Genomic DNA, 26,957 nt, shown 5'->3' with positions numbered 1-26,957 from the left:
CTTGTGGTCATTGGTGAATGATCTGCTCAATCCATCTGCAAGAATGTTCAGGACACCCGGAAGATAGAGAGTTTGAGTTGGTGATGCAAAACTCCCAAAGGAATATTGCTTCTTGGCATAGAAGCAACAATCTGACCTCTTCAAGTCTATTCACCTAGGACATCGCCGCCCTGTTGTCTATAACAACTAGTAAACTCCTTCCTTTGATTTGGGTGAGGAAAGTGTAACAAGCCAGACAAATGGCTCTCGGCGCTCAACTCTTCATAGAATCATAGAATATCAGAGTTGGAAGGGACCTCAAGAGGTCATCTAGTCCAACCCCCTGCTCAAAGCAGGACCAATTACCAGCTAAATCATCCCAGCCAGGGCTTTGTCAAGCCGGGCCTTAAAAACCTCCAAGGAAGGAGACTCTACCACCTCCCTAGGTAACGCATTCCAGTGTTTCACCACCCTCCTAGTGAAATAGTTTTTCCTGATATCCAACCTGGACCTCCCCCATTGCAACTTGAGACCATTGCTCCTTGTTCTGTCATCTGCCACCACTGAGAACAGCCAAGCTCCATCCTCTTTGGAACCCCCCTTCAGGTAGTTGAAGGCTGCTATCAAATCCCCCCTCATTCTTCTCTTCTGGAGACTAAACAATCCCAGTTCCCTCAGCCTCTCCTCATAAGTCATGTGCTCCAGACCCCTAATCATTTTTTGTTGCCCTCCACTGGACTCTTTCCAATTTTTCCACATCCTTCTTGTAGTGTGGGGACCAAAACTGGACACAGTATTCCAGATGAGGCCTCACCAATGTCGAATAAAGGGGAACGATCACGTTCCTCGATCTGCTGGCAATGCCCCTACTTATACAGCCCAAAATGCTGTTAGCCTTCTTGGCAACAAGAGCACACTGTTGACTCATATCCAGCTTCTCGTCCACTGTGACCCCTAGGTCCTTTTCTGCAGAACTGCTACCTAGCCATTCGGTCCCTAGTCTGTAACAGTGCATGGGATTCTTCCGTCCTAAGTGCAGGACTCTGCACTTGTCCTTGTTGAACCTCATCAGTTTTTTTTTGGCCCAATCCTCTAATTTGTCTATGTCCCTCTGTATCCGATCCCTACCCTCAAGTGTATCTACCACGCCTCCTAGTTTAGTGTCATCTGCAAACTTGCTGAGAGTGAAGTCCACACCATCCTCCAGATCATTAATAAACATATTAAACAAAACCGGCCCCAGGACTGACCCTTGGGGCACTCCGCTTAAAACCGGCTGCCAACTAGACATGGAGCCATTGATCACTACCCATTGAGCCCGACGATCTAGCCAGCTTTCTATCCACCTTACAGTCCATTCATCCAGCCCATACTTCTTTAACTTGCCGGCAAGAATACTGTGGGAGACCGTATCAAAAGCTTTGCTAAAGTCAAGGAATAACACATCCACTGCTTTCCCCTCATTCACAGAGCCAGTTATCTCATAATAGAAGGCAATTAGTTTAGTCAGGCATGACTTCCCCTTCGTGAATCCATGCTGACTGTTCCTGATCACTTTCCTCTCCTCTAAATGTTTCATAATTGATTCCTTGAGGACCTGCTCCATGATTTTTCCAGGGACTGAGGTGAGGCTGACTGGCCTCTAGTTCCCTGGATCCTCCTTCTTCCCTTTTTTAAAGATGGGCACTACATTAGCCTTTTTCCAGTCATCTGGGACCAAACCCGGTCGCCATGAGTTTTAAAAAATAATGGCTAATGGCTCTGCAATCTCACCTGCCAACTCCTTTAGCACCCTCGGATGCAGCGCATCCGGCCCCATGGACTTGTGCACGTCCAGTTTTTCTAAATAGTCCCGAACCACTTCTTTCTCCACAGAGGGCTGGTCACCTTCTCCCCATGCTGTACTGCCCAGTGCAGCAATCTGGGAGCTGATCTTGTGCGTGAAGACAGAGGCAAAAAAATCATTGAGTACATTAGCTTTTTTCACATCCTCGGTCACTAGGTTGCCTCCCTCATTCAGTAAGGGGCCCACACTTTCCTTGATTTTCTTCTTGTTGCTAACATACCTGAAGAAACCCTTCTTGTTACTCTTAACATCTCTTGCTAACTGCAACTCCAAGTGTGATTTGGCCTTCCTGATTTCACTCCTGCATGCCTGAGCAATATTTTTTTATAAACTCTTACATTTATATGGAGAGCTAAATCCTGGCCAGACCAGAGACTTGAGTTTGCAGAGTTCCAGGGCAGAAATGTCTGTATCCAGAGTTGAAGCAGATTGTGGGAGAGGAACTCCCACATATACATTGGATGGGACCATCCACCAATTCAAAGAGGCTAAGACTTCTGTGGGCATCCGAACCACCATGTCCAGGGGATGATGCATCAGGGAGTACAACAAGCCCAGCCAGTTCTGCAGCTTTCTGAAATCTACTGGCATGTCCAGATGATTAGTTTACCTGCAGCATCCTCAGGTTCGGCTGATCGCAGCTCCCACTGGCCGCAGTTCGCTGTTCCAGGCCAATGGGGGCTGCGGGAAGCGGCGTGGGCTGAGGGATGTGCTGGTTGCCACTTCCCGTAGCCCCCATTGGCCTGGAATGGTGAACTGCGGCCAGTGGGAGCTGCGATCAGCCGAACCTGAGGCTGCTACAGGTAAACAAATTGTTCCGGCATGCCAGCAGATTTCCCTGATGGGCTGTGTGTCAAAGGTTGCCGATCCCTGGTCTAATGAGATGTCTAACATTGTCTGGAACCTGGTTTGTGCAAGGAATACCCTGCCTTCTTTAGAATCCAATATTGCTCCTATGAACTTTATTCTCTGAAGAAGTGAGAGGACTGACTTTCCCTTGTTGGTAAGCAATCCCAATATGCCAAAGGTGGATTGGATCTTCGCCACACTGGATAGCAGCTGGTTCTTGGATTGTCCTCTCGCCAACCAGTGGTTCATATATTCAAAGACTTGAATTCCTGATTTCCTCAAGAATATAGCCACCATTGCCATTCATTTTGTAAAATATGTGGAGCTGTGGACAGGCCAAATAGCAAGATTGCAAACTGATAGTGGGATTGGTTGACCATAAATCTGAGGAATTTCCTGTTGTTTTGATGTATTGCCACAGGGAAATATGCATCCTTTATTAGGGTATGTGCCAGTAGCCAGGATGCAGGGAGGGGATAATGGAAGTCCGAGTGCCCATGTGAAACTTTATTTAATGCATGTATTTGTTCAGCTAGTATGGGTCTGAGACCTCCTTTTACTTTTGGAATTAGGAAGTAACGAGAATATCTCTTCCCTCTGTGTAAAATAACTTCCTCTATAGATCCCAACAGGAGAAAAGATTCTACCTCCCAAAGGAGAAGTTCTTTGTGAGAGTGGTCCATGAAAAGGGATGTGAAAGTGGGGAGGAAGTGGGGTAGACATAAATTGAAGGGTATATTCCATGTTGGTAGAAAACAGCGGTAGGAGAGTCTGGCAAACTGCAACTGCTAAGGTGTCCTCGACGAGAATGTTAAACTGACTGCTTGGTATTCCCAGGCTGTCTGGATGAGTTCAGTGGACAAAAAAGGAGACAAAGGTGGACTCCTCCTGTAACTTTCCCTTTTCCTCCTAGAGTGGTCCTAGTGACAAGGCATAAAGGAAACGTAACAGCAGGACTGCTGTGAATGGAACAACTACTTCTTTGTTAAAGGACTGTAAATATCCAAAAACTTGAGTGTAGCCCTAGAGTCTTTTGGCCATGAAGCCTGTCATCTGTCCATTGTGGGAAAAAAGTACTAGTCCCTCAAAAGGGAGATACAGAATGGTTTGTTGGACCTCCTGAAGAAGAACTCATAACTGGTGCCATGAACATCTATGTACTGTAATGGCTGATGAAGCATCCAATGCACCCTGAGGCAAGAGCCTGGCCACCATTTTTACTTATCTACTACTGCAAGAAATTCTTGTTTTGCCTCCTCTACCAACTTGTCTGTAAATTGTAATACATTGTCACATAGGGAGAAGTTATAAATAAGGCTCCGTGTTTGTCATGGAGGTCACGGATTCCATGACTTTCCGTGACCTCCATGACTTCTGCAGCAGCCCAGCGTGGCTGGTCCGGGAGCCGCCTGAGCAGCCCCGGGGCCAGGCACGCTGGCTGCTGCTGGGGCAGCCTTGGCCCCCCCACTTTCCCCCAGCAGAAGGAGTTTGAGTGGGGTGGCTCAAGGCTGGGGGTTGGGGCATGGTGCAGTGCTTACCTGGGGGGGGGCTCCCTAAAAGGGCAACAGCAACTCCCTTCCCTCAGCTCCTAGCTCCACGTGCTGCCTCCACCCACAGGCGCCGCCCCACAGCTCCTATTGGCCGTGGTTCCCAGCCAATGAGAGCTGCAGAACCGGGGCTTGGGGCAGAGTGGAGGCAACACATGGAGCTAGGAGCTGGGGTTGCAGATTTCCAGAAGCTGGGTAGGGAACCTGCCCCAGCCCCCCCAAACTCCCAGCACCCACAGTGCCCCCCTGAGCACCTGAGGGCCCCCCCTCAGGCTGCGCCCTTCTCCCCAACACTCGTGGCACTCCCTGGGCCGCTCCCCCCAGCATCCATGGCGCTTGCCTACCCCCAGCACCTAGACCCCCCCCCCAGCACCTGCGGCACCCCTCCCCCCAGTACTCGCATCGTCCCCCCCGGTCGCCCCCTTTCCATCACCAACAGCGCCCCCATTGCTGCCCCCACGAGCTGTCCCCCCCAATTTTCTGTCTATGACTTTTACTAAATATACCCAGGACTAAAACATAGTCTTAATCATAAGATCCAAGCAATGCTAGCTGATTATAAATCTGGAGCTGTAGTAGAACTGTCAGACAAACTTTCCTGCCAATAACACCAAACTTCTTTGCATGTTTTGATTTTGGGGTAGATGCCTGCTGACTCTGGCACTCTCTTTCGTTAACAACTCAGGCCACCAAAGAACATGGTGATGAGTGTAAAAATGTTAAATCCTCTGCAAGGGGACATAATACCTCCACTGAGGGAAGATGGCATTTGCCACAATACTTTTCTAGGCCCCAGAACAGTCTTATTTATGGGGAACATCACTTGAGAAGATCTCAAGGTATCAACCAATCTGCATGAGCTCTCCTGAACTACTTCCACCTGTATATCTACAGAGGAAGACACCCTATTTAAGAGGTCCTGGTGAGTTGCGTAATCATATGGGGTAGGTGAGGAAACACCAGTCACCACCACCTTGTCAGCTGATGAGGAAGAGGGGTGCATGGCTGGCTGAGGTGGAGCTTCCCTTCTTTCCTCCAAAGAGGGATTCACTGAGGCAGACTGTCCAAGTTCAGTACTGAGCTCAGTACTGGGTGCGGCTTCCTGCAGCTCTCCTCCACTTTGTGATGTCTGCTGGAGGATGTAGAGGGGACAGGTTGCAGAGGAGATCTGTAGGCAGAAGGAAATCCCCACGTGTTCCAATACGGTCATTGATATGGCACCAAAACCCAATTTATTTCCAACCATAGCTCCCTGTTAGCCAACCAATGCAGAAATTCCAGTGGATACCAGGGGTGGGAAGAGTGATGGCTTATGTGATGTGGCTGTGACACATAAGATCCAACTTCCAACTCTGGTGATGAACCTGAGCCATTTGACCAGGGAGGTGAGGTGCTTCTTTGTTCCAGGGTAATGGTGAAGAGGTCTAGAGAGGACTGCCTTGGCAAAATTATTGCTGGCTTGCCTCTTGGTGGTGCCATGCAAGGGAGTACCAGAGTGTCCAGAAGTGCCCACAGTACCAGGGGCTGAACTCTAGCAGCTGGCAAATCCACATGAGTGTGTGATAGTACTGGGTGAGCTATCTCTTGAACTGCCGGTGGAGTTTGCACCAAGAGACTCAGTAGCTCACATTCTATGGCATATGCTTCAGGCATTGATGGCACAGGAAAAGTCTCTGCTGAGCTAAAGATGATGGAATCACTGAACAGGATGGTGCTCCCTTAGAGGTCAGTCTTAACAAAACAAGTACTGGTGTAAAAGTTGACAACCTTCTGTCCCCCGAGGTGCAATCTGCACAGGGGTGTGACTTGGCACCGAGTGCACTCTACCCTCCTTCCCAGCTTATTTGCTGGTCTCTGGTGCTGGGGTCTGCTTGATGAAGGGTCCCTTGATGCAGTCTCCCACTGCTTCTTCTTTGGTACCAGAGAAGGAGATTTGTGCCAAGACTCTGCCATGACAGAAGTACTGCTGCTAACTGAAGTAGAGGCGCCCAGTGCTTGTCCCGAATGGGAAGGCTCCAAGGATCGGTGCAGGGGGTTGCCTCTGTAAGAAAGCACTTTAGTCTGACCTCCCTATCCCTTTTAATTCTTAAAGTTCCTTCAGATTTGGCAGCTGTCCCTGATGTGGGCTTCTCCTAAGCACTGCAAGCACCTGGAGTGCGGGTCACTGACTGGCATCAGCTTCTTTCAGCTATCACAAGGTTTGTAGTCCAGAAACCAAAGCATGCTCCTGCAACAGACATTGGTACCCAGAACAGGCAACAACAACATCAACAACAACAAAAGGAAACCTACAAGTAGAAAACTATCAACTATTATCAAATACCAATTATATACAATAGAAATACTAAGGCCTTGTCTACACTGCCACTTTACAGCGCAGCAACTTTCTCACTCAGGGGTGTGAAAAAACACCCTCCTTAGCGCTGCAAGTTTCAGCACTGTAAAGTGGCAGTGTAGACAGTGCACCAGCACTGGGAGCTATTCCCCTCGTGGGGGCGGTTTTTAAAAAACACTGGGAGAGCTCTCTCCAGCGCTGGTGCCACGACTACACATCCACGTTAAAGTGCTGCTGCTGCGGCAGCGCTTTAATGTTGGTAGTGAAGACATACCCCAAGAGAGAGGGAAACACTTGGAGTAGGTGGTGTGACAGACCCAGACCAGTGGGGTACAGGAGTCTGGTAGAGGGCAAATATACTGGTCACTGGATGAGTAGTTTTCTGTTACCTGAGTGACCAGAGCAGGGGCTGCACTAGAGGAATCAGGAACTTGCTAGAACCAGTTAAGTCAGGCAGGCTAATTAGGACACCTGGAGCCAATTAAGAAGAAGCTGCTAGAATCAATTAAGGCAGGCTAATCAGGGCACCTGGGTTTTAAAAGGAATTCACTTCAGTTTGTGGTGGAAGTGTGAAGAGCTGGGAGCAAGAGGCGCAAGGAACTGAGAGGGAGAGGGTGTGCTGCTGGAGGACTGAGGAGCACAAGAGTTATCAGACACCAGGAGGAAGGTCCCATGGTGAGAATAAGGAAGTTGTTTGGAGGAGGCCATGGGGAAGTAGCCCAGGGAGTTGTAGCTGTCATGCAGCTGTTACAGGAGGCACTATAGACAGCTGCAGTCCACAGGGCCCTGGGCTGGAACCCGGAGTAGAGGGCAGGCCCGGGTTCCCCCCAAACCTCCCAATTTACCTGGACTGTGGGTTCTTCCAGAGGGGACGGTCTCTGGGCTGTTCCCCAACCCACATGGTGAATCTCTGAGGCAAGAAAATCCGCCAATAAGCGCAGGACCCACCAAGATAGAGGAGGAACTTTGTCACAGTAGGTAGAACTCTCCGATAACCGTCACAGGCAGTAAGAAGGAATTGAAAGAGGTTGGGGATGGCTCTGCCCTTCATACCATCATTCAGCAGCTTGAGACAGCACAAGGAGCATGCTAAGGGGTAAATCCCTGTTGCTAGTACATGGTGTGCACAAACATCCAAAGTGGAATGGACATGTGCAATCACTCAAAGAAAAATAATGTCACCCTGAAGTTACAAGGAGTGATTTTAGGTATAACAGACTGTAATTATCAGGGGTAGAAATTACCCAGAATGACCCTTAATAAACCTACTTGTGAGAAAAACATCTTGGTACAGGTGTCTGAGACATTAGTTTTACACTACATCCAAAACATGGCACCTTCAAAAGAAGAGTGTCACATTTCATCACAGTTGAGCACTGATTCAGCACTCAGAGGGAAGAGTGTCACCTACTGAATCACTAACACAACGTCACAGAGCAACCTTGTGTGCTCCCATCCATGTAATGAGCAGTTCTCATCCTGTTTATCTTATGTCATGAGTTATGACATACCTTATGACCATCCCAGGTGGCATGTCTTCAGGCTGTTTGTAGAACTGGAAGGCATTACTTGTGACATTACAGTATCAATGAATCAGCACCACAAGACAGTAGTTTGCATAAGTCTCTTAAAATGGATATAAGCTTTCGTGGGCTTATGCTCAAATAAATTTGTTAGTCTCTAAGGTGCCACAAGTACTCCTGTTCTTTTTGCGGATACAGACTAACACGGCTGCTATTCTAAAACCTGTTAAAATGGATAGTCACCTAGGAGGGAAACAGCTTCCCTGCGTTAGAAAGAACTTCCTCTCTGTTTCAGATATGACTAATTACTGTTACCTTAACAAATTACCATACTGCCCTTTTTCAAAGTATCAGCACTGGGTACTAGGAAAGCAGTTCAAACCACTTATTATTAATACTGGAACATATGCTTTGAAACGTCAGACTAAACCTAGTGGCCTTATATTCCACTTGGAAGGAGTGCAGAAGGGGCTTCTCCCTGATTCAGGGCTGCCCATCCTCAGTGCAATTTAGGGCTGCACAGAGTTTTTCCATGACCCCTTTCCTTTCCCCCTACCCTTCCTGCAGCCTCCCTCTTATCCCCACTCTTTTATCTGATAAAGTAGCATTGAATCCAATCAACTATAAACAATAATAAATGAAGCTTGGGTTTTCCTGTTTCTATAACGGCATGTAGAACTGTGAAAGATTAAAATCACATGAATATGGATAAATTGGGTAAAATGTGATTTTAATCTTTCACAGTTCTACAAGCCGTTATAGAAATAGAAAAAAACAAAACTTAGTTTATTATTGTTCACTACTTTTCCAACAATATAGTACATGTCAATTAATTAATGAAACCTATCATGGGAAACTATTTCCATCCAAGACTAACAGAAAAATATTTATCCCCTCCACCCATTACTTACGTATACATTCTGGCTGAATCCCACTCCACGTAAGATCAGGGAGGCAAGTTCGGGTTGTAGATCCTTGGAGAAGGTGTCCTTTTTTACATTGAAATTGAACAACATTTCCCACCTATTGAAACAGTGAAAGTACAATGGTGTTATCACAAAGAAATATCAATTGTTCCCAATCAATAGGGTAAACTCCTACACAGAATGCAGGATGGATAAGCTGAGCCATGAGGTCCTTTCAAAAGCTGGGCAGAAACAGGGAATTCCATTCTGTGGAGGATTTGGTACTTTGGAACAAAACCCCAAAATTTCAGAAATCTCAGTCAAAGGGAATGAAGCCCTAACTCTGGGACAGTCTACGAGGTGGGCTGCCCTGGAGCCAAGGATCTTGGAAGCCCTGGAAGCTATGTTTGCCAAAGGGCTGTGAGCCTGGGACCCCGGACTGCCAAGGAGTCACAAACCTGGGAGCCAGGCCTTCCAGGCTCTCATCTCCTTGTCACATTGTTAGGGGCTACCACAGACTTGGGTCAGTCTGCTGGCAGGAAATCAGGCAAGTTTTGAAACCTTTGTGGCAGTGAGTTTCATTGGAACTTCTTTGAAATTGAACCATCTTGTCAAATGTTTCCGTTGTAAGGGATCAGCAAATTCTGATGAAAAATGTTTTACTGGAGTTTCTCAGACCAGCTCTAGTTCCTTCCGACTCAAGCCTGTATGGTTCTAGGATTTCCTTTTAACTTTGAGCCCTATGGTGTTTAACTTTACTTTCTCACTACAAGAAGAGAACATCAATCAGTATGCTTAATAGATAACAGAACATGAGTACATGAAAATCCTCACTCTTCACTCCTCTGAGCAAATCATTTTTTTATGCTTCGAATGGATAATTTGAAAAAAAGAAAAGAAAAGAAAGGAAAGAATTATTTGCAAATGAAGTAAAAATAGTGTCTGAATGACTTGCCGTATAATTGCTTTTGAATAAAGTAAGTACGGGGACATTTATTATAGACTGAGAATTGTTAACTCATTTACACTAGTGTTTAAACATCTTTAGATATCGAAGTCATAGGTCAAATGTCCCATCTAGTGAGCTGTGTATCTTTTGATGCATGTTTCAAGGAGAGGTTGTTGAGTTTGTACAAACTTTTCATAGCACAATGCGTTTACATATTTTTTTAAAATTTAGATTAAGTTTAAAAGGCTTGATAAAAGTTCTTGATCCTCAAAATATGCACATCTTTCATAACAACTGAATCCCGTTAAACATTGTGCTTCACTGCTATAAACAATTATTTGAAACTTTATAGTAAAATTCCATTTCAGCTCAGCAGTCTCATCATGGTGAAATGTAATAATAACCCATGAGCTATGCATAGTACCTGTATGTGAATTAAAATTGAAATTGTTTTTCTTTACAACATTCACTGGACTATATAATTACTTTAAAGAGATCAGTTTTGGAGGACATGCAGCAAATCAGGTTTTCATGATGAAATACATACTAGGAAAACACTATTGACAGTTATTGAAGTTGCATTGAATTGCATCAGTAGTGCTCTTTTATCTGATAAAGTAGCATTGAATCCAATCAACTATACTAGATTGCCTGGCAATACACGTTACTCTTAGTGTACACCAGCCCTCCATTTCTCTGAATGAACAGTTTTGAACCAAGATTTCTTCTACATCTGTTTTATTTATTTGGTATCTGTCACTCAAACAATATTTTGGCATTCTGGTTTTGAAGCAAACATCCTTTTGCTCCTGCTCCAACCACCAAATCAATGCCACTGTGTTAAACACATTTGTTTCATTTGAATGCAAATGACACATGAACCTACTTATTCTCCGCTTTGTTTCAGAAATATTCTTTCAAGGAGGAATCAACAATTTTCTCTGAATGAAGGAAAGAGCTGGATACATCCCTTTTCCCCTTTACCTTCATCCATATTTTGCACCTAAACAAAGTGGCCTAAATTTTGATATGCTGAGTAGTGGAAATTCCACTGACGCCCACAGAAAGCAATGGGAGTTACATATCAGGCTACTTAGGGATCCAATATGAAAATATTGGCCTAAATAATTTGTTCAAGATCAAGAATCAATGACACATCATGTAAACACTCAGGAATTCTATCCACTGTAACCCCCGTAGTAATCTTCAATCAACATTCTAATATAGAAAATCAAAAAGAGTCATACAAAAAGTGAAAAATAGGTCAAATGATAAAGGATAAATATAAAAAAAAAATCAAGACAAGCATGTAGGGACAAAATTAGAAGGTACAAGGCACAAAATGAGATTAAAGGGTAACAATAAAACATTTTGCAAATACATTAGAAGCAAGAGGAAGACCAAGAACAGGGTAAACTCATTACTCAATGAGGAGGGAAAGACAATAACAGAAAATACAGCAGTGACTAAAGTGTTAAATGCCTTTTTTGTTTCAGTTTTTACCAAAAACTGATCCAATGACTAATATAGTGAACATTAGCATAAACGGGGTAGGATCTTAGGCTAAAATAGGGCAAGAACAAGTTAAAAATTACTTAGGCAAGTTAGATGTCTTCAAGTCACCAGGGCCTGGTGAAATACATCCTAGAACACTTAATGAACTAGCTGAAGAGATCTGAGCTATTAGCAATTATTGTTGAGAACTTGTGGAAGACAGGAGAGATCTCAGAGGACTAGAAAAAGGCAAATATAGTACCTATCTATAAAAAGAGGAATAAGGACAACCCGGGGAATTATAAACCAGTTCAGTTCCCGGAGAGCTAACAGAAAAAATAATTAAACAATAAATGTGTAAGCACCTGGAAGATAATAAGGTGAAAAGTAACAGTCAGTATGGATTTGTCAAGAACAAATCATGTCAAACCAACTTAATATCCCCCTTTGACATGGTAATAAGTCTTGTGGATGGGGGTAAGCAGTAGATATAGCTTGACTTTAGTAAGGCCTTTGATACTGTCTCACATGACATTTTCAAAAAATAAACTAGGGAAATACAGTCTAGATGAACCTACTATTAGATGAGTACACAACTGATTGGAAAACCATACTCAGAGTGTAGTTATCCATGGTTCACAGTCAAACTGGAAGGGCATATCAAGTGGGGTCCTGCAGGGATTGGTCCTTGGTCCAGTCCTATTCAATATCTTCATAAATGATTTGGATAATGGCATAGAGAGTATACTTATAAAGTTTGTGGGCAAAACCAAGCTGGGAGGGGTTGCAAGTGCTTTAGAGGGTATGATTCGAATGCAAAGTGATCTTGACAAACTGTAGAAAAGGTCTGAAATAAACAGGATGGATTCACTAAGGACAAATGCAAAGTACTCCACTTAGGAAGGAATAATCAACTGCACAAATTCAAAATAGGAAATGATTAATAGGAATTAATAGGAATTAAATGATCTGAGATTACAATGGATCAGACACTAAATATGAGTCAACACTGTAATACCATTGTAAAAAAAAAAGTGAACATAATTCTTGGATGTATTGGGGGGAGTGTTGTAAGCAAGACATGAGAAGTAATGCTTCCACTCTACTCGGTACCGATAACGCCTCAGCTGGAGTACTGTGTCCAGTGCTAGCACCCATACTTCAGGAAAGATGTAGACAATCTGGAGAAAATCCAGAGGAGAGCCACAAAAAGGATTAAAGGTCTAGAAAACATGACCTGTGAGGAAAGGCCGAAAAAACTGGGTTTGTGTAGTCTTCAGAAAAGAAGACTGAAGAGGGGAACACAATAAAAGTTTTCAAGTACATAAAAGAGGAGGGTGATACATTGTTTTCCTTATTCAATAAGGACAGGACAAGTAGTAATGGGTTCAAATTGCAGCAAGGGAGATGTGGTTAGCCATTAGGAAAAATGTCTTAGCTGTAAGGGTAGTTACACTGGAACAAATTACCTAGGGAGGTTGTGGAACATCTGTCATTGGAGTTTTTAAGAACAGCTTAGACAAAGGCCCGTCAGGGATGGGCTAGGACGGTGATCCTTAGACCTGCCTCAGTGCAGGGGACTGGGGTAGCTGAACTATCGACATCCCTTCCAGTCCTATATTTGCATGATTCTGTGATTTCAAGTTCTGTACAATATAGTCCTGCTCAAACCAGAGATGTGCAAACAGGAAGTTGGTCCTTAAGGAGTGCCTGAAGAGTCATTACCATTGGGTTTGAATGCAGCAAAAATCCTGGGTCTCCAAGATCTAGAGGAACCCTGACAGAGGACGCTCACTCATACTGTGGCTGCGGACTTTATCCCAACTCTGCATCTCCTGCCTACCACTCAGTTCCAGATCATTTCCTCAGACATCAACTCCCCTCCTGGGTAGTGATTGGCTCAAAGGCAAAGGAATTGGAAATTGTGTGGGGCTGTGGAAATTCCTCTCCTTTGAAGTTGACAGTGCTCCACAGCACTGTCCTCCATTCAAAAGTACTAGCCCCCATATTCTCCAGCCCACCAATCCATCCTACAATCTCCTCACGTTGCAGCAACACTTTGCCCACCATCTAGAAGCATCAGCCTTTCTATGCCACAAATCCCTGATCCAAGAGTATGAAATTAAAATGCTCAAACTGCTAACATAAATATTGTGCAAAAATGCTGTTTATAACATTCACAAAATTTCCATAAACATTTTTTCCACTAAATATGCTAAAACAACTCACATTTTTGTATCCTGATACAGTAGCAACACATGAAAATATTTCTGCATTGTTCTCCTTTTCTACTTTAAACTGCACTATGGGGCTAATTTTATACCCAGACTCTGCATCACTGATTTCTTCTCCACTGGGAAATCAAGCTGCAAAGCCCTGGATATCTGCTACTACTCAGCAGAGGGGTAATGCTCATCTCAGAAAAAGGGGTATAAATATTAACCATTCCCAACCATAATCATGTGTACTGAAAAATCATTTTCAAAATGGGAGGCATGAGCTAGGTGCACAATTGTTACTGAAAAACACACACTTTTATCTGAGATTGTAGTAAATTCACTTGACTAAGAGTAGCAGACATTTTGGTTAGTCATGGTAAAACCAGTTCAGATAAAGTAAAAACTGACCAAAGCATTTGCTGAGAGTTCTATCTGAATCTTTATGAGTGCTGGAAAAGAAAGAACTATTTTTTTTAAGTGTGATTCTACCCATCTTTGTTCTTGGTCATCCAGTTGCCAGATTACACCAGGACATTGTAATGGGTTTTCCCTTCCCCCCCAAAAATGGGTTGTAGGTGGATGTGGCTAGAGTCAGATGCAGGGGAATAGGAACTGAAACAAAGTGTGGGGTGGTGGGTTTCCAGCTGTAGGGGAGGTAGCTAAAGCAAGTACTGCTGCATATGGGTGACAGCTGCGTTAAAGTTTGTTGGTTTTTTGGACAATCTGGTGTCATATCATTCCTTCTAATGATCCTTATGTTACAATATGTTGTAGAGAGGACTTAATAATGTAAGGAACTTCCAGTGGGAGATCATTCACTCTAAACTGGCTAAAGGACATAGAGGCAGTGGTGGGAAACCTGCGACCCGCGGGCCACATGCGGTTCAGCAGGGTAATCTGATTGTGGGCTGCGAGACATTTTGCTGATGTTGACCATCCCCAGGCATGGCCCCCCGCAGTTCCCAGTGGCTGCAGATTGCCGTTCCTGGCCAATGGAAGCTGCAGGAAGTGTTGGGCTGCAGGGACGTGCTGGCTGGGAACTGCAAACCACGGTGAAGCTGTGGGGGGCCATGCCTGTGGACGGTCAACATCAGCAAAATGTCTTGCGGCCCGCAATCAGATTACCCTGATGGGCCGTATGTGTGGTGCAGGTTGCCCACCACTGACATAGAGTCTAATGTGTGTCTTGCTCATACCACAGTCTCAGCTCACACTGCAAGTTTTGCTTGCAGTTCTTGGTGATTAGACCAGGTGAATGGGACTGTACAAGAGTTTTGCCGGGGGCTCGACCCTTTCCGGGCACCGGGGAGGCACACCGACTCACTACAAACCGTGGCTGGGCCCCCTGTCTGGCGGCCGGGTTCCTCGTCGGTCCTTCCTGTCCTGAGAGAAACGATAAGCCCGACAACAATGTTATGTTAGGGCTCAGGCCCTCAGTCAGGGCTGAGCAACAATATAAAGTATTTAGGCCCAGGCCCTAGGTCAGGGCGGGGCCACAAACGCTGGGGCAGGCACTCAGGCCCTCAGTCAGGGCTGAGCAACAATATAAACTAAGCCTCAACAGGCCTGGGAGAGGGGGAGACTGCCACCCACGGGTTGGGTGGCAGGGAGGACTCCCACTCCACTGTGTCCCAGCCCGGGGCCCTAGCAGCAGCAGAAGGCCCGCTGCTTAGTCAGTGGGGATCCTGGCCACAACGCACTGACATAGGCTCCGGCAATGCTGCAGCCAGACTGGGGTCGGCTGCTCCCGTGCTACTTCCACACTCCCCCTCTGGGCCTACCTTGGGGCCGGTGTCGGCCTCAGGGGGGATCCTGGACCATAGGTTCGTCCAGCCAGGTGTCGTTCGGTAGGTCTGGCAACTCCTCCGGGTAGAGGGCGCTGGGCGGGCCCAGCGGCTCCTCTGGGTAGCGGGTGCAGGGCAGGCCCGGCAGCTGCCCCGGGCTTCAGAGGTTTCCCAGCCCCGAGCTAGGCAGGAGATGTCTGGTCTCTTCGGTGGCTGGGGCCTGACTGAGTTCTGAGGGCCAGCCTTTATACTTCCGGGTCGCCGCCTGACCCCGGGAGGGGCGGGCTCAGCGCTCCCTGGCTCTGCCCACTGCAGCCTCCGGATGGGCTCTTCTCCCTTGGGGGTGCCGGGGAGCCACACTGACTCACTACATACACCCTCCCTCAAGTCTGGCTCCCGTTCTTCGGGGCCAGACCCCTCTGTCCCCCCAAGGCGGGACAGGAAGTCTGCGTTTGCATGTTCCTTGCCCGCCCTATGCTGGATGGTAAGCGCGTAGGGTTGCAAGGCCAGATACCACTGCAGTAGTCGGTCATTGTTGTTTTTCATTCTCATCAGCCATCGGAGGGGGGCATGGTCTGTGACTAGCAAGAACGGTGCCCCAAGGAGGTAGTATCGTAGGGCGTCACAGGCCCATTTTATGGCAAGTGACTCTTTCTCGACCACGGCATAATTCTTTTCATGGGGGAACAACTTAGGTATAGAACCGGGTGGTCCTCTCCATCAATTTCTTGGGATAGGACAGCCCCCAGCCCTACCACTGAGGCATCCGTCTGCAGGATGAACCCCCTGTGGAAGTCAGGGCTGTATAGGACCGGCTCCTGGCAAAGACACATCTGGAGTGTCTGGAAAGCGTTTTCACACTCTGGGGACCACTGTTCCTGCTGGGGGCTGTTCTTTGTCAACAGTCCGGTTAAGGGAGCCGCGATGGATGCAAACTGGGGAATGAAGCGTCGATAGTACCCGACGAGTCCCAGGAACTGTTGGACTTGGCGTTTTGTGGTGGGGGTCAGGCAGGCTGCCAGGGCTTGTACTTTCCCGACGAGAGGCTTCACTCATCCTCCCCCTTTGGTGTACCCCAAGTATGTGGTTTCCTGCCATCCGTTGCGGCATTTCTTCGGGTTGGCTGTCAGTCCCGCCTGCCGCAGAGCTCTCAGGACCGCTGACACCCGTTCCAGGTGGTCTTCCCAGTGCCGGCTATAGATCATGACATCATCCAGGTAGGCGGCCGCATAGTCATGATGGGGCCGCAGAAGGCGATCCATTCGTCGCTGGAACGTTGCCGGGGCCCCATGGAGGCCAAAAGGCATCAGGGTGAACTGATACAGTCCTGTCGGGGTGGCGAATGCGGTCTTTTCCTTAGGGGTCATCGAGCGGCATCTGCCAATACCCCTTACTGAGGTCGAGGGTGGTGATGAACCGGGCCTCACCTAGGCGGCCCAGCAACTCGTCCACCCGGGGCATCGGATAGGCGTCGAACCATGAGATGGCGTTCACCCGTCGGAAGTCTATACAAAAGTGTCGGGTGCCGTCAGGCTTGGGCACCAAGACCACCGGGCTACGCCACTCATTCTGTGATGGCTCGATGACTCCTAAGGCCAGCATGGCCTGTACTTCTTCTTCCACCTCCTGATGCATCCGGTATGGCAAGGGTCTGGTCGTCTCATGGATTACCTTCCCTGGCTCGGTCTGGACCGAGTGACAGACCAGGGTCGTGTACCCGGGTAGGGCCGTGAAGGTGCTTGGGAAGGCCTGCAGAAGACATTTGGCCTGCTGGCGCTGCTCCTCCGTAAGGATGGCGCCGAGAAGGGGGGCCGGGGGGTCCTCGATCTGGCGTGCGTGGGGCCCGGACTCCGGCTCTGGCGGGTAGGGATTAATCAGCAGGCCCTCCCGCTCCCGCCATGGTTTCAACAGGTTTACATGGTACCGCTGCGTCTTCTTGCGTCGGTCAGGCTGGCGGATCTCGTAGGTGACGTGCCCCACCTTCCGAGCTACCTCATAGGGCCCCTGCTAACAGGCCAGTAGCTTCGACTAGCTTGAGGGCAGGAGGAGCAGCACCCGATCACCGGGTTCAAAGTCATGCACCTGCGCCTCCCGGTTATAAGTCCGTTCCTGACGGTTCTGGGCAGCTTTTAAGTTTTCACGGGCCAGGGCCCCAGCCTGAGCAACGTATTCCTGCAGCTGGAGGACGTAGTGCAGGAGGCCCTGAGTTGGAGAGGGGAGATTGCTCCCACGTTTCACGCATTAAGTCCAACAGGCCCTGCGGACGGCGCCCATACAGCAGTTCAAACAGGGAGAACTTGGTTGAGGACTGGGGTACCTCGCGGATAGCTAACAGCAGGGAGGGAGCAACTGATCCCATCGGCACAGTTCCTCCGGGGGGGAATTTTCGCAACATTTTTTTGAGAGTCTGATTAAATCGTTCCACCAACCCATCTGTCTGCGGGTGGTAGATGGAAGTCCGTAACTGTTTGATCCCAGGAGCTTGCAAATCTGCTGCAGCAGGCAGGAGGTGAAGTTAGTGTCTTGGTCCGTGAGGATTTCTCGGGGCAACCCCACCTGCGCAAAGACCTTCACCAGTTTTCCGGCGATGGTCCGGGCGGTGGTGCTCCCGACGCACTCTTTGGGAGGGGTCCCACCAGGTCCATGGCCACCCGTTCGAATGGTGTTTCCACTATAGGCATGGGGACAAGGGGGACCCGGGGGACCCTTTGCGGAGCGGCTACCTGGCACTCCGGGCAGGAGCTACAATAGTTCCTCACCTCCTGGTGAACACCGGGCCAGAAGAACCCGGTTAAAATTCGGGCAAGGGTCTTCTCCTGGCCCAGATGCCCAGCTGCCGGGATGTCATGCGCCAACTTCATCACGGCGCACCGGTGACACCTCGGTACCAGTAGCTGCGTTTGGGGCTCCTTCGTACGGGCGTCACGGTCTACCCGGTAAAGACGGTCCCGGCGTAATTCGAAATGGGGCCGCTGGGCGCCCGCTGGGGGTCGATGATAGTCCTGTCGACGGCTGCTAGTTGTTCATAGGTCCCACTAAGGGTGGGGTCAGCTCTCTGGTCATGGCAGAAATTGGTATGGAGGAGGGGCTCAACCTCGGGCCCAGGCCAGGGGTCGTTGGCCTCTCCGGTTCCTGCCTTGGGTTCTGAGTCCTCGGGCTCCTCTTCCGGTAGTACCCCCTGGGATTCCCCCTCCAGGGCTGGGGTGGACCAGAGGATCTCCTCAAAGGTGGGCCAGTCCCGCCCCAGGATCACCGGTACACCAGTCGGGGGGCTAAGCCCACTATGATTCGGTGGGTGACGCCAGCGACTGTTAACCGTATCCAGGCACTAGGGTATGGCCATACCTCCCTATGGATGCATTGCAGGTGGATTGTCCCCAAGTGGGGGTCCGCCTGGGGTCCTAACGCCTGGCCGCAGTCTGAGTCGATCAAGGCCTGGGTGGAGTGGTCACCAACAACTACCGGGACCGTGATCTTGGGGGCCTGTGGTAGCCGAGCCCTGGTGTCCCCTGTGCAGACCTGGCCGAAGCTACAGTCCATGTCCGTACAGTCCCGTTGCAAGTGTCCCGACTTCCCACAATGGAAGCAGGGCCCGAGTTCAGGACGGCCGCCGCGGGAGGGGGCTCCCCTCGGAGTCCTAGGGGGGCTCTGGAGAACCCTTGCGACACTCGGCATGGGGGTGAACGGCCCGGTCCAAGGGGTGAGGTTCAGGGCGTCTGAGCCGAGGTCCCGGGCGGGCCTCTTGCCCGCGGCCCAGATTCCGCGGTCCGGTCGGGGCGTCCCCTCTCCGTTCAGTGTTCAGGCACTCCGGTCCGGGGTTCTGAGCTCGGAGGCCGGGTCCCACTGGCGATTCGGCCGTGAGGAAGTCTTCCATTAATGCGATGGCCGCAGCTAACGTTGCTGGCCGGTGGCGGAGCACCCAGACCCGTCCTCGCGTCGGGAGGATGTGTACAAATTGTTTGAGGATGGCTTGTTCTGTAACCTCCTCCACTGTCCTCGTTTCTGGCTGTAGCCACCGCCTACATGCCTCCTTCAGGGCTTGGGCCACCAGCCTGGGTCAGGTTCCCGTGGAGTACCTTTGGCTCCGGAACCGCTGCCAAAACGTCTCTGGGCTGACGTCTAATGCATCCACGATTGCGGCCTTCACCCGGCTGTAATCCCTTGCATCTTCCGTCGCCAGCCCTCGTTATGCCATTTGGGCAGTCCCTTTGAGGTAGGGGGCCAGAAGGGTAGCCCATTGAACCTGGGGCCACCCCACGACCAGCGCCACCCATTCGAACGTAACCAAGAACGCCTCAGGGTCATCATCGGGACCCATCTTGGTTAGTCAGACTGGGACGGCTGTGCGGGGCGACCCAGCCCCGTCCCCTGGCCGCAGGTCCATGGGGGGCGACTCTGCGGTCACAAGTTGCTGCAGCCAGTCCCCCAGCTGCTGAATGAGCTGCTGCTGCTGCTGGAGTTGAGTGGCATGCTACTGCTGCTGCTGCTGTAGCTGGGCAGCAGCCTGCTGTTGTTGCTGTTCGAGCTGGGCAGCTGCCTGCTGCTGCTGCTGCTGAACGTGGGCGGCCTGCTGGCGCTCCTGGCTCTCAGCCAGCAGTTGAAACAGTCGCTCCATCTCCATGGTTCTCGGGGGGGAGGGAGAATCTCCCCCGTCAGACCCTTCTCACAGGGCCCAGGGATCAGTATCCCCACTTCTGGTACCACGTGTACAAGAGTTTTGCCAGGGGGTCAACCCTTTCCGGGTGCCGGGGAGCCACACCAACTCACTACACACCGGGGCTGGGCCCTCTGTCCGGCGGCCGGGTTCCTCGTCGGTCCTCGCTGTCCTGAGAGACACGATAAGCCCGACCCAAGCTTTGGGTGGACACCAATGTTATGTCAGGGCTCAGGCCCTCAGTCAGGGCTGAGCAACAATATAAACCAAGCTTCAACAGGCCTGGGTTGGGTAGCAGGGGGGACGCAGGCCCTCCCACTCCACTGCATCCCAGCCCGGGGCCCTAGCAGCGGCAGAAGACCCGCTGCTTAGTCAGTGGGGATCCTGGCCGCAACACACTGACATAGGCTCCGGCAATGCTGCACCCAGACCGGGGTCAGCTGCCCCCGGGCTACTTCCACACTCCCCCTCTGGGCCTACCTGGGGGGATCCTGGACCATGGGTTCGTCCGGCCAGGCGTTGTTCGGTAGGTCCGGCAACTCCTCCGGGTAGAGGGCGCAGGGCGGGCCCGGCGGTTCCTCTGGGTAGCGGGCGCAGGGCAGGCTCGGCGGTTCCTCTGGGTAGCGGGCGCAGGGCAGGCCCGGCAGCTCCCAGCGGCCGCCCTCGGCTGCAGAGGTTTCCCAGCCCCGAGCTAGGCTGGAGACATCTGGTCTCTTCGGCGGCTGGGGCCTGACTGAGTTCTGAGGGCCAGCCTTTATACTTCCGGGTTGCTGCCTGACCCAGGGAGGGGCAGGTTCAGCGCTCCCTGGCTCCGCCCACTGCGGCCTCCGGATGGGCTCTTCCCCCTCGGGGGCGCCGGGGAGCCACACTGACTCACGACAGGGACATTAATGAGATGTCCAGTATCCATTCATTGGCTGGCGAATGGATCTAATAATAACCTGTTCAAAACTCATGGTTCCTCACTTTACAAGTAAAAATGTTTTCTCTACCAGTCACCCCTGCAAACTAGAGTGAAGCTCCGTTCTTTCTTGCTTGCTTGTCTGCATCAGTAATAAAGATTTGCCACTTAGAACAGAGTTAACTATTCTTCACAATCATGTGCAAACTAGAGCAGAAGCCATCTCACTCTATCCTCTCTTAGTTGAATGGAACTAAAATGTGGGAAAATCTTATTTTCATCACTAACTACTAGATACGACATTCAGGAAGGAGATCTATTGAGTAAGAAGGTGCATCTTTGGTGTCACGAGTCATTATTTTGACCATAAAAGGACTTAAAGCAGTCTTTTCATACTAAGCAGCTGCTATTTATTGTAGTAATCTGTACTTTTTTTAACAAACAAAAGCAATAAAAGGTTATGTTTTTGGAAGGCAAGTATGACTGCATATGAGGGATGACTGGTATGCATTCCCCAGTGCCTCTGCTGTATCAGTTCTTTTGCTCAACTAACATTTGGCCATTCTTTTGGAAGTGAAATAAAATGCACCTCTTGACACCCTTGCTAAATCCTAGCTGAAAACCTATGTAATCATAAAGGCTCTTTCAGAAAAACTGGGTGGCTCAGGGTATTGGTAATGTGACATGGGAGACTTTCACCACTATATCACTGATATTAATCCAGTCCAGTGCTATAGGTATAAAAGTGTTTGCTACTAAATAAACAAAATTGTTGGCCTCTGTGAAATAAGTTTGTAGTCTTAGTTCCCTGTGAATATGTGTGCACATCACATAACCTCACACAATTTGCATCCTTGTTGGAAGTTAAAGGATGATTAGACTGAGAATGAACTATTATTTCACTGTTCCAGATTAAGATTGGGGCATAGTGGTGGGGGCAAACTTGGGGGTTTGTACATGGTTGTCCATACTATATAGCAATTATCTTGAAATAAACAGGTTTCCATTCTACTGTGCTATCACTATTATAGCTTTATAAGCACTAAATTCACAGAAGGAGAAAGTTTATAAGGTTTTCCCTTATCTTCATATTGAATATCATATGAAGCATCACAAAACAGACCCAAGAGCTAATACTAGGGGTGTAATGTGGCTATTTTTCTTTCTAAATACAGTTTGCACTTTGGCTCCCTTCAAGCTTTAACGTGCAGGAAACTTGCTGAATTTCCACAAAAACCTAAATTGGAAAAAACACAACTACAGAGCCTTGCATGCAAGACAGATTGTTCTAAATAAATCCTTGTTTCATTTCAGCAGTATGGTGTGCTGTAATGGCTTATGGTCAACGTGCTATAAACAATTTCCTATGTTACTAGCAATATATCTGAACAAATATTCCAACCCCACAGTTCATTTCAAAGAAGCAATTTATTTTTCAAGCTTACAGATGAAGTTGCTATATACTGAGACAAAGGTATTTTGTCTTTGTAAAATCTGCTTGATATAATATATTGTGTTCAGGATAGATTTGCTACATAACAAAATATTGGAATGAATGATAATATCCTAAATTCAGGGACACATCCCAATTATACCAGATGATACCATTTATTTACATTCTGTGGCTGGTATCTGAAGTAGGGCTGAGCCATCATTTTTGATGGACATCTGCTTAACTTAATATGCAAGGGCCAAATACTGACACCCTTACTCAGTTTCTGCCTAATCTTTTCTCTGGAAAACTCCAACTAGCATCATTACATTGTGATGTGGTGGTAGCATGTGTGCTGTGATCTAGAAGAGACCCCCACTGTGCAAAGATGCTGTCTTTGAGGCTTGGGAAAACAGGCAAGTAACAGCAAAGTGGGGAGGTCAGGGCTGGATAATTCTTTATGTAGCCAGCTCAAAAGAGCCTGAGCTTGGAGTTCTAGTGACAGAAGAGGACTGGCCAGGTAGGGAAGTGGATAGCTAGGAAGAAATTGGCACTGTGGCAACCCATACCTTGGATTAGTATTGCCAAGGGGCCATGCCATGTTCATCCTATGTAATCTGACAGCCAACAACCAGAGGGTTGAGGGTGATCTAGGTTGGGGTTTTACTGTCAGCCTCAGACCTGAACTTCTCTGTGTTTGTGAGATCTTAATTAGAAGCTACACAAAGAAGTATGCAACTTGGTTCTACTAATGTCAACTGGTGACACTGTATATGTACAAATTATGAGGAACATCTACTATTTTAGAAGCAGAACTTTATCTGACAAAAACTCTTCATTATTCACTTGCTAAAACTTCAAACTGTTCTGCCTAATCCTCCATAAATGTGTGCAGTGTTGTTGTAGTGTCTAGGTCCCAGGACATTAGAAAGACAAGGTATGTGAAGAAGAGCTCTGTGTAGCTTGAAAGCTTGTTTCACCAACAGAAGTTGGTCCAATAAAATATATGACTTCACCCACTTTGTCTCTCAAATTCTCCATAAAGTCTTCCTACATATTACTACATATGGTGCTAGGTGTTGATTGTCTTTCTGCCAAGATCTGGTCTGTTGCGTTTTGGATTTAGATTTTGTTTCTTCTTTATCTTTCCCCTATGTCTATCCAGAGTGGCCAAGGAAGTGTTATCTTGGTTTTTCCTTCCCCTAAGCATCAGAGAAAGGAGCTAGCTCTTGACCTTTCCCCTTAAGCAGAAGAAGGAGTGCTGCAATTCCTACAGGGAAAGAAAGAGAGTACTAATCACTGCTCCCCGACCTGCTGTGACAATGACAGCAGTATATTGCACTGTGCTAACTATGCAATCACACCTAGAGTGTGACAGAAATTGATGTTTAAACATTTGGTTTCTAAACAGTACCAACTCCTTTATATGGGAGCTTGAGGATAAGCTGCTGGTTAAGTGAAGTAGTTTGGAAGGCCATACAGCATACAAAATAATTGCTCCTGAAGTGCATTTACCGCATTGCTGTATTAATCTGCAAGGCACTAACCTTAGAATTTTGGGGATCAAAGTTGTAAATCCTGCCAATAGCTACATTTGTTTTAGAAATTATATATCAGTTGACATTTTGCCTGTTTATTTGAAGAGTTGTATGCTGGATACTAATGATGCTTCCATTCACCATGGGAAAAACAAACAAAAACAAAAACAAAAAAGAAACAAAAAACTAGAGGGATCAGACTGGCCTGTCAGAATGTAAGACAAATGTTTAACATGTCAGACAAATGACCCTAGGGAATTTGACAACAAAATTACAGAAAATAGCAATTGCAATGACTCAATGCCTAAGCAATATAATAAGCACTTTCTAATGTAGCATTTTGTTATCTCAAAAGGACGTATGAATTCTCTCTATGTACTGTTTCGGAGTAGCAGCTGTGTTAGTCTGTATCCGTAAAAAGAACAGGAGTACTTGTGGCACCTTAGAGACTAACAAATTTATTTGAGCATAAGCTTTCGTGGGCTACAGCCCACTTCATCGGATGCATAGAATGGAACATATAATAAGAGTATATATATACATACAGACAAGATGCCATCCCAGCTCTAAGAGGCTAATTAATTAAGATGACCTATTATCAGCAGGAAAAAAAAACTTTTGTAGTGATAATCAAGATGGTCAATTACAGACAGTTGACAAGAGATGTAAGGATAGTTATCATAAGGAAATAGATTCAAGTAGTCTAATGACTCAGCCATTCCCAGTCTCTGTTCAAGCCAGAGTTAATTATATCTAATTTGCAAATCTATTCAAGCTCAGCAGTTTCTCCTTGGAGTCTGTTTTTGAAGTCTTTCTGTTGCAAAATTGCCACCTTCAGGTCTGTTACTGAGTGGCCAGAGAGGTTGAAGTGTTCTCCTACTGGTTTTTGAGTGTTATGATTTCTGATATCAGATTTGTGTCCGTTTATTCTTTTGCGTAGAGACTGTCTGGTTTGGCCAATGTACATGGCAGAGGGGCATTGCTGGCACATGATGGCATATATCACATTGGTAGATGTGCAGGTGAACGAGCCCCTGATGGCGTGGCTGATGTGATTAGGTCCAGTGATGGTGTCACTTGAATAGATATGTGGACAGAGTTGGCATTGGGCTTTGTTGCACGAATAGGTTCCTGGGTTAGTGTTTTTGTTATGTGGTGTGTAGTTGCTGATGAGTATTTGCTTCAGGTTAGGGGGCTGTCTGTAAGCAAGGACTGGTCTGTCTCCCAAGATCTGTGAGAGTACTGTATTCTTTTAAGAATGATGAGACTGATTCTCTATTCGCTTACATTAATTTTACACTGGCATCTCTCCTGATATATTTTGGTGTGAGCAAGAGGAAAATTGGCTTGACTATAACTGTTTTATCGTATTATTAGCAAAAAATGGGCCAAATCCTGACATCCTTACTCAGTTTACTCGATCCTTACCTAGGAAATATCCCACTGAAATCAATGACAATTTTGCATGATTAAAAACGAGTAACATCTTCAATTGCAGGTTTTGATGCTATATTAGTATTTCCTCGATATAAGTAAAACTAAGGGTATGTTTACACTGACAGAGTTACATCGCCATCCAGAGAGCGCTGAAGGGAAACCGCTGTTGTGTGTTCACACTGTCAGCTGCCTGCACAATAGTGTGTTCACACTTGCGGCACTTGCATTGGTATTTGGAGCAGTGCACTCTGGGCAGATATCCCACAGATCATCTCTTCCTCTTCTGCTGCTAAGAGTTGTGGGAAGGTGGAGGGGGTCATGGGGCATCCTGGGTCCTGTCCCAATGCCTCGTGATGCATTGGTTCACATCCCAGCAATCCCTGTGCTTCGGGCCACATTTGGTGCCATCTTTCAATGGTTTGTGTACTATGCACTCTGTCTCTTCGGTCTGCAGGAATGGATCCTGCACTGTTGACCAATATGCTCCTTGCTCTCACTAATACATCACAAGGGGCAGTGGAGTTACTCCTTAAACTACAAAGGCAAGAGGAGTTTGACATTGATCTCGCCACGCACAGTACCTATGACACAAGATTGCTTGTGGCATTCATGGAGGTGCTGACCACAGTGGAACGCCGCTTTTGGGCTCAGGAAACGAGCACTGAGTGGTTGGATCACATCGTCATGCACATCTGAGATGATGAGCAGTGGCTGCAGAACTTTCGGATGAGGAAAGCCACATTCATGGGACTGTGTGATGAACTCCCCCTAGCCCTGTGGCACAAGAACATGAGCATGAGAGCTGCCCTCTTGTTGGAGAAGCGCATGGCGATTGCACTGTGGAAGCTGGCTACTCCAGACTGCTACCAATCATTCGCTAACCAGTTCAGAGTGGGAAAGTTGACCGTTGGACTCGTGTTGACGGAAGTGTGCAAGGCCATTAAACACCCTGTTCCACCGCATGTTGTGGTATACACATCATACAGTCACAAGCCTGCTTTCTGCAACCCTCCTGCCCCCAACAACTCGCTTCAGTGATTCTCAAAATCAAACCCACTTACAAGGGGCCTCCTCTCCTTTTCACACTTCGCCAAGATCTGACTGCTGTGACTGGCTAGCCTCCTCCGGGATAGAGAAGAGCTCCTAGCTGCATGCATGTCTGATCTCCAAGTCATCCTCTGCCTCTGGGTGACGCTCTCTCTCCACATTCTTGTCCAAGATTTCCTCCTCCTGGCTCGGTCCATTCTCAATTGGTACGTGAGCTACTGAAGTATCCACAGTGGCCTTTGCAGTGGAGGTGGGGTCACCACCAAGTATCGCGTCCAGCTCTTCGTAGAACCAGCAGCTCGTGGGTGCAGCACTGGGGTGGCGGTTTGCTGCCCGCACCTTGTGGTAGGCATTCTGCAGGCGTTCACTTTGACCTTGCACTGCATTGTGTCTCAGGCATGGCCCCTTTCTGTTATGCATCGTGAAATCTGTCCGTAGGTATCATAATGCCTACGGCTGGAGTGCAGCTGGGACTGGACAGCTTCCTCTCCCCAAATGCTGATGAGGTCCAGCAACAC

General features: G+C 47.9%; 1 protein-coding gene across 4 annotated transcripts in view; it reads right to left on the bottom strand.

Moving 5' to 3' along the window:
• Positions 1-26,957, bottom strand: part of CSMD3 (CUB and Sushi multiple domains 3) — a 1,152,075-nt gene that overhangs the window by 29,904 nt on the left and 1,095,214 nt on the right. For all 4 annotated transcript variants that reach the window (XM_054020295.1, XM_054020294.1, XM_054020296.1 and 1 more), the window contains one exon: positions 8,991-9,102. In XM_054020295.1, coding sequence (XP_053876270.1) covers positions 8,991-9,102 — 112 coding nt within the window. The remainder of the gene's footprint in view (positions 1-8,990; positions 9,103-26,957) is intronic.

This window comes from Malaclemys terrapin, chromosome 2 (assembly GCF_027887155.1).
Source record: "Malaclemys terrapin pileata isolate rMalTer1 chromosome 2, rMalTer1.hap1, whole genome shotgun sequence".
Lineage (NCBI taxonomy): Eukaryota > Metazoa > Chordata > Testudines > Emydidae > Malaclemys > Malaclemys terrapin.
The sequence above is the reverse complement of the archived record's forward strand: the minus strand, read 5'-3'. Positions and strand labels throughout refer to the sequence as shown.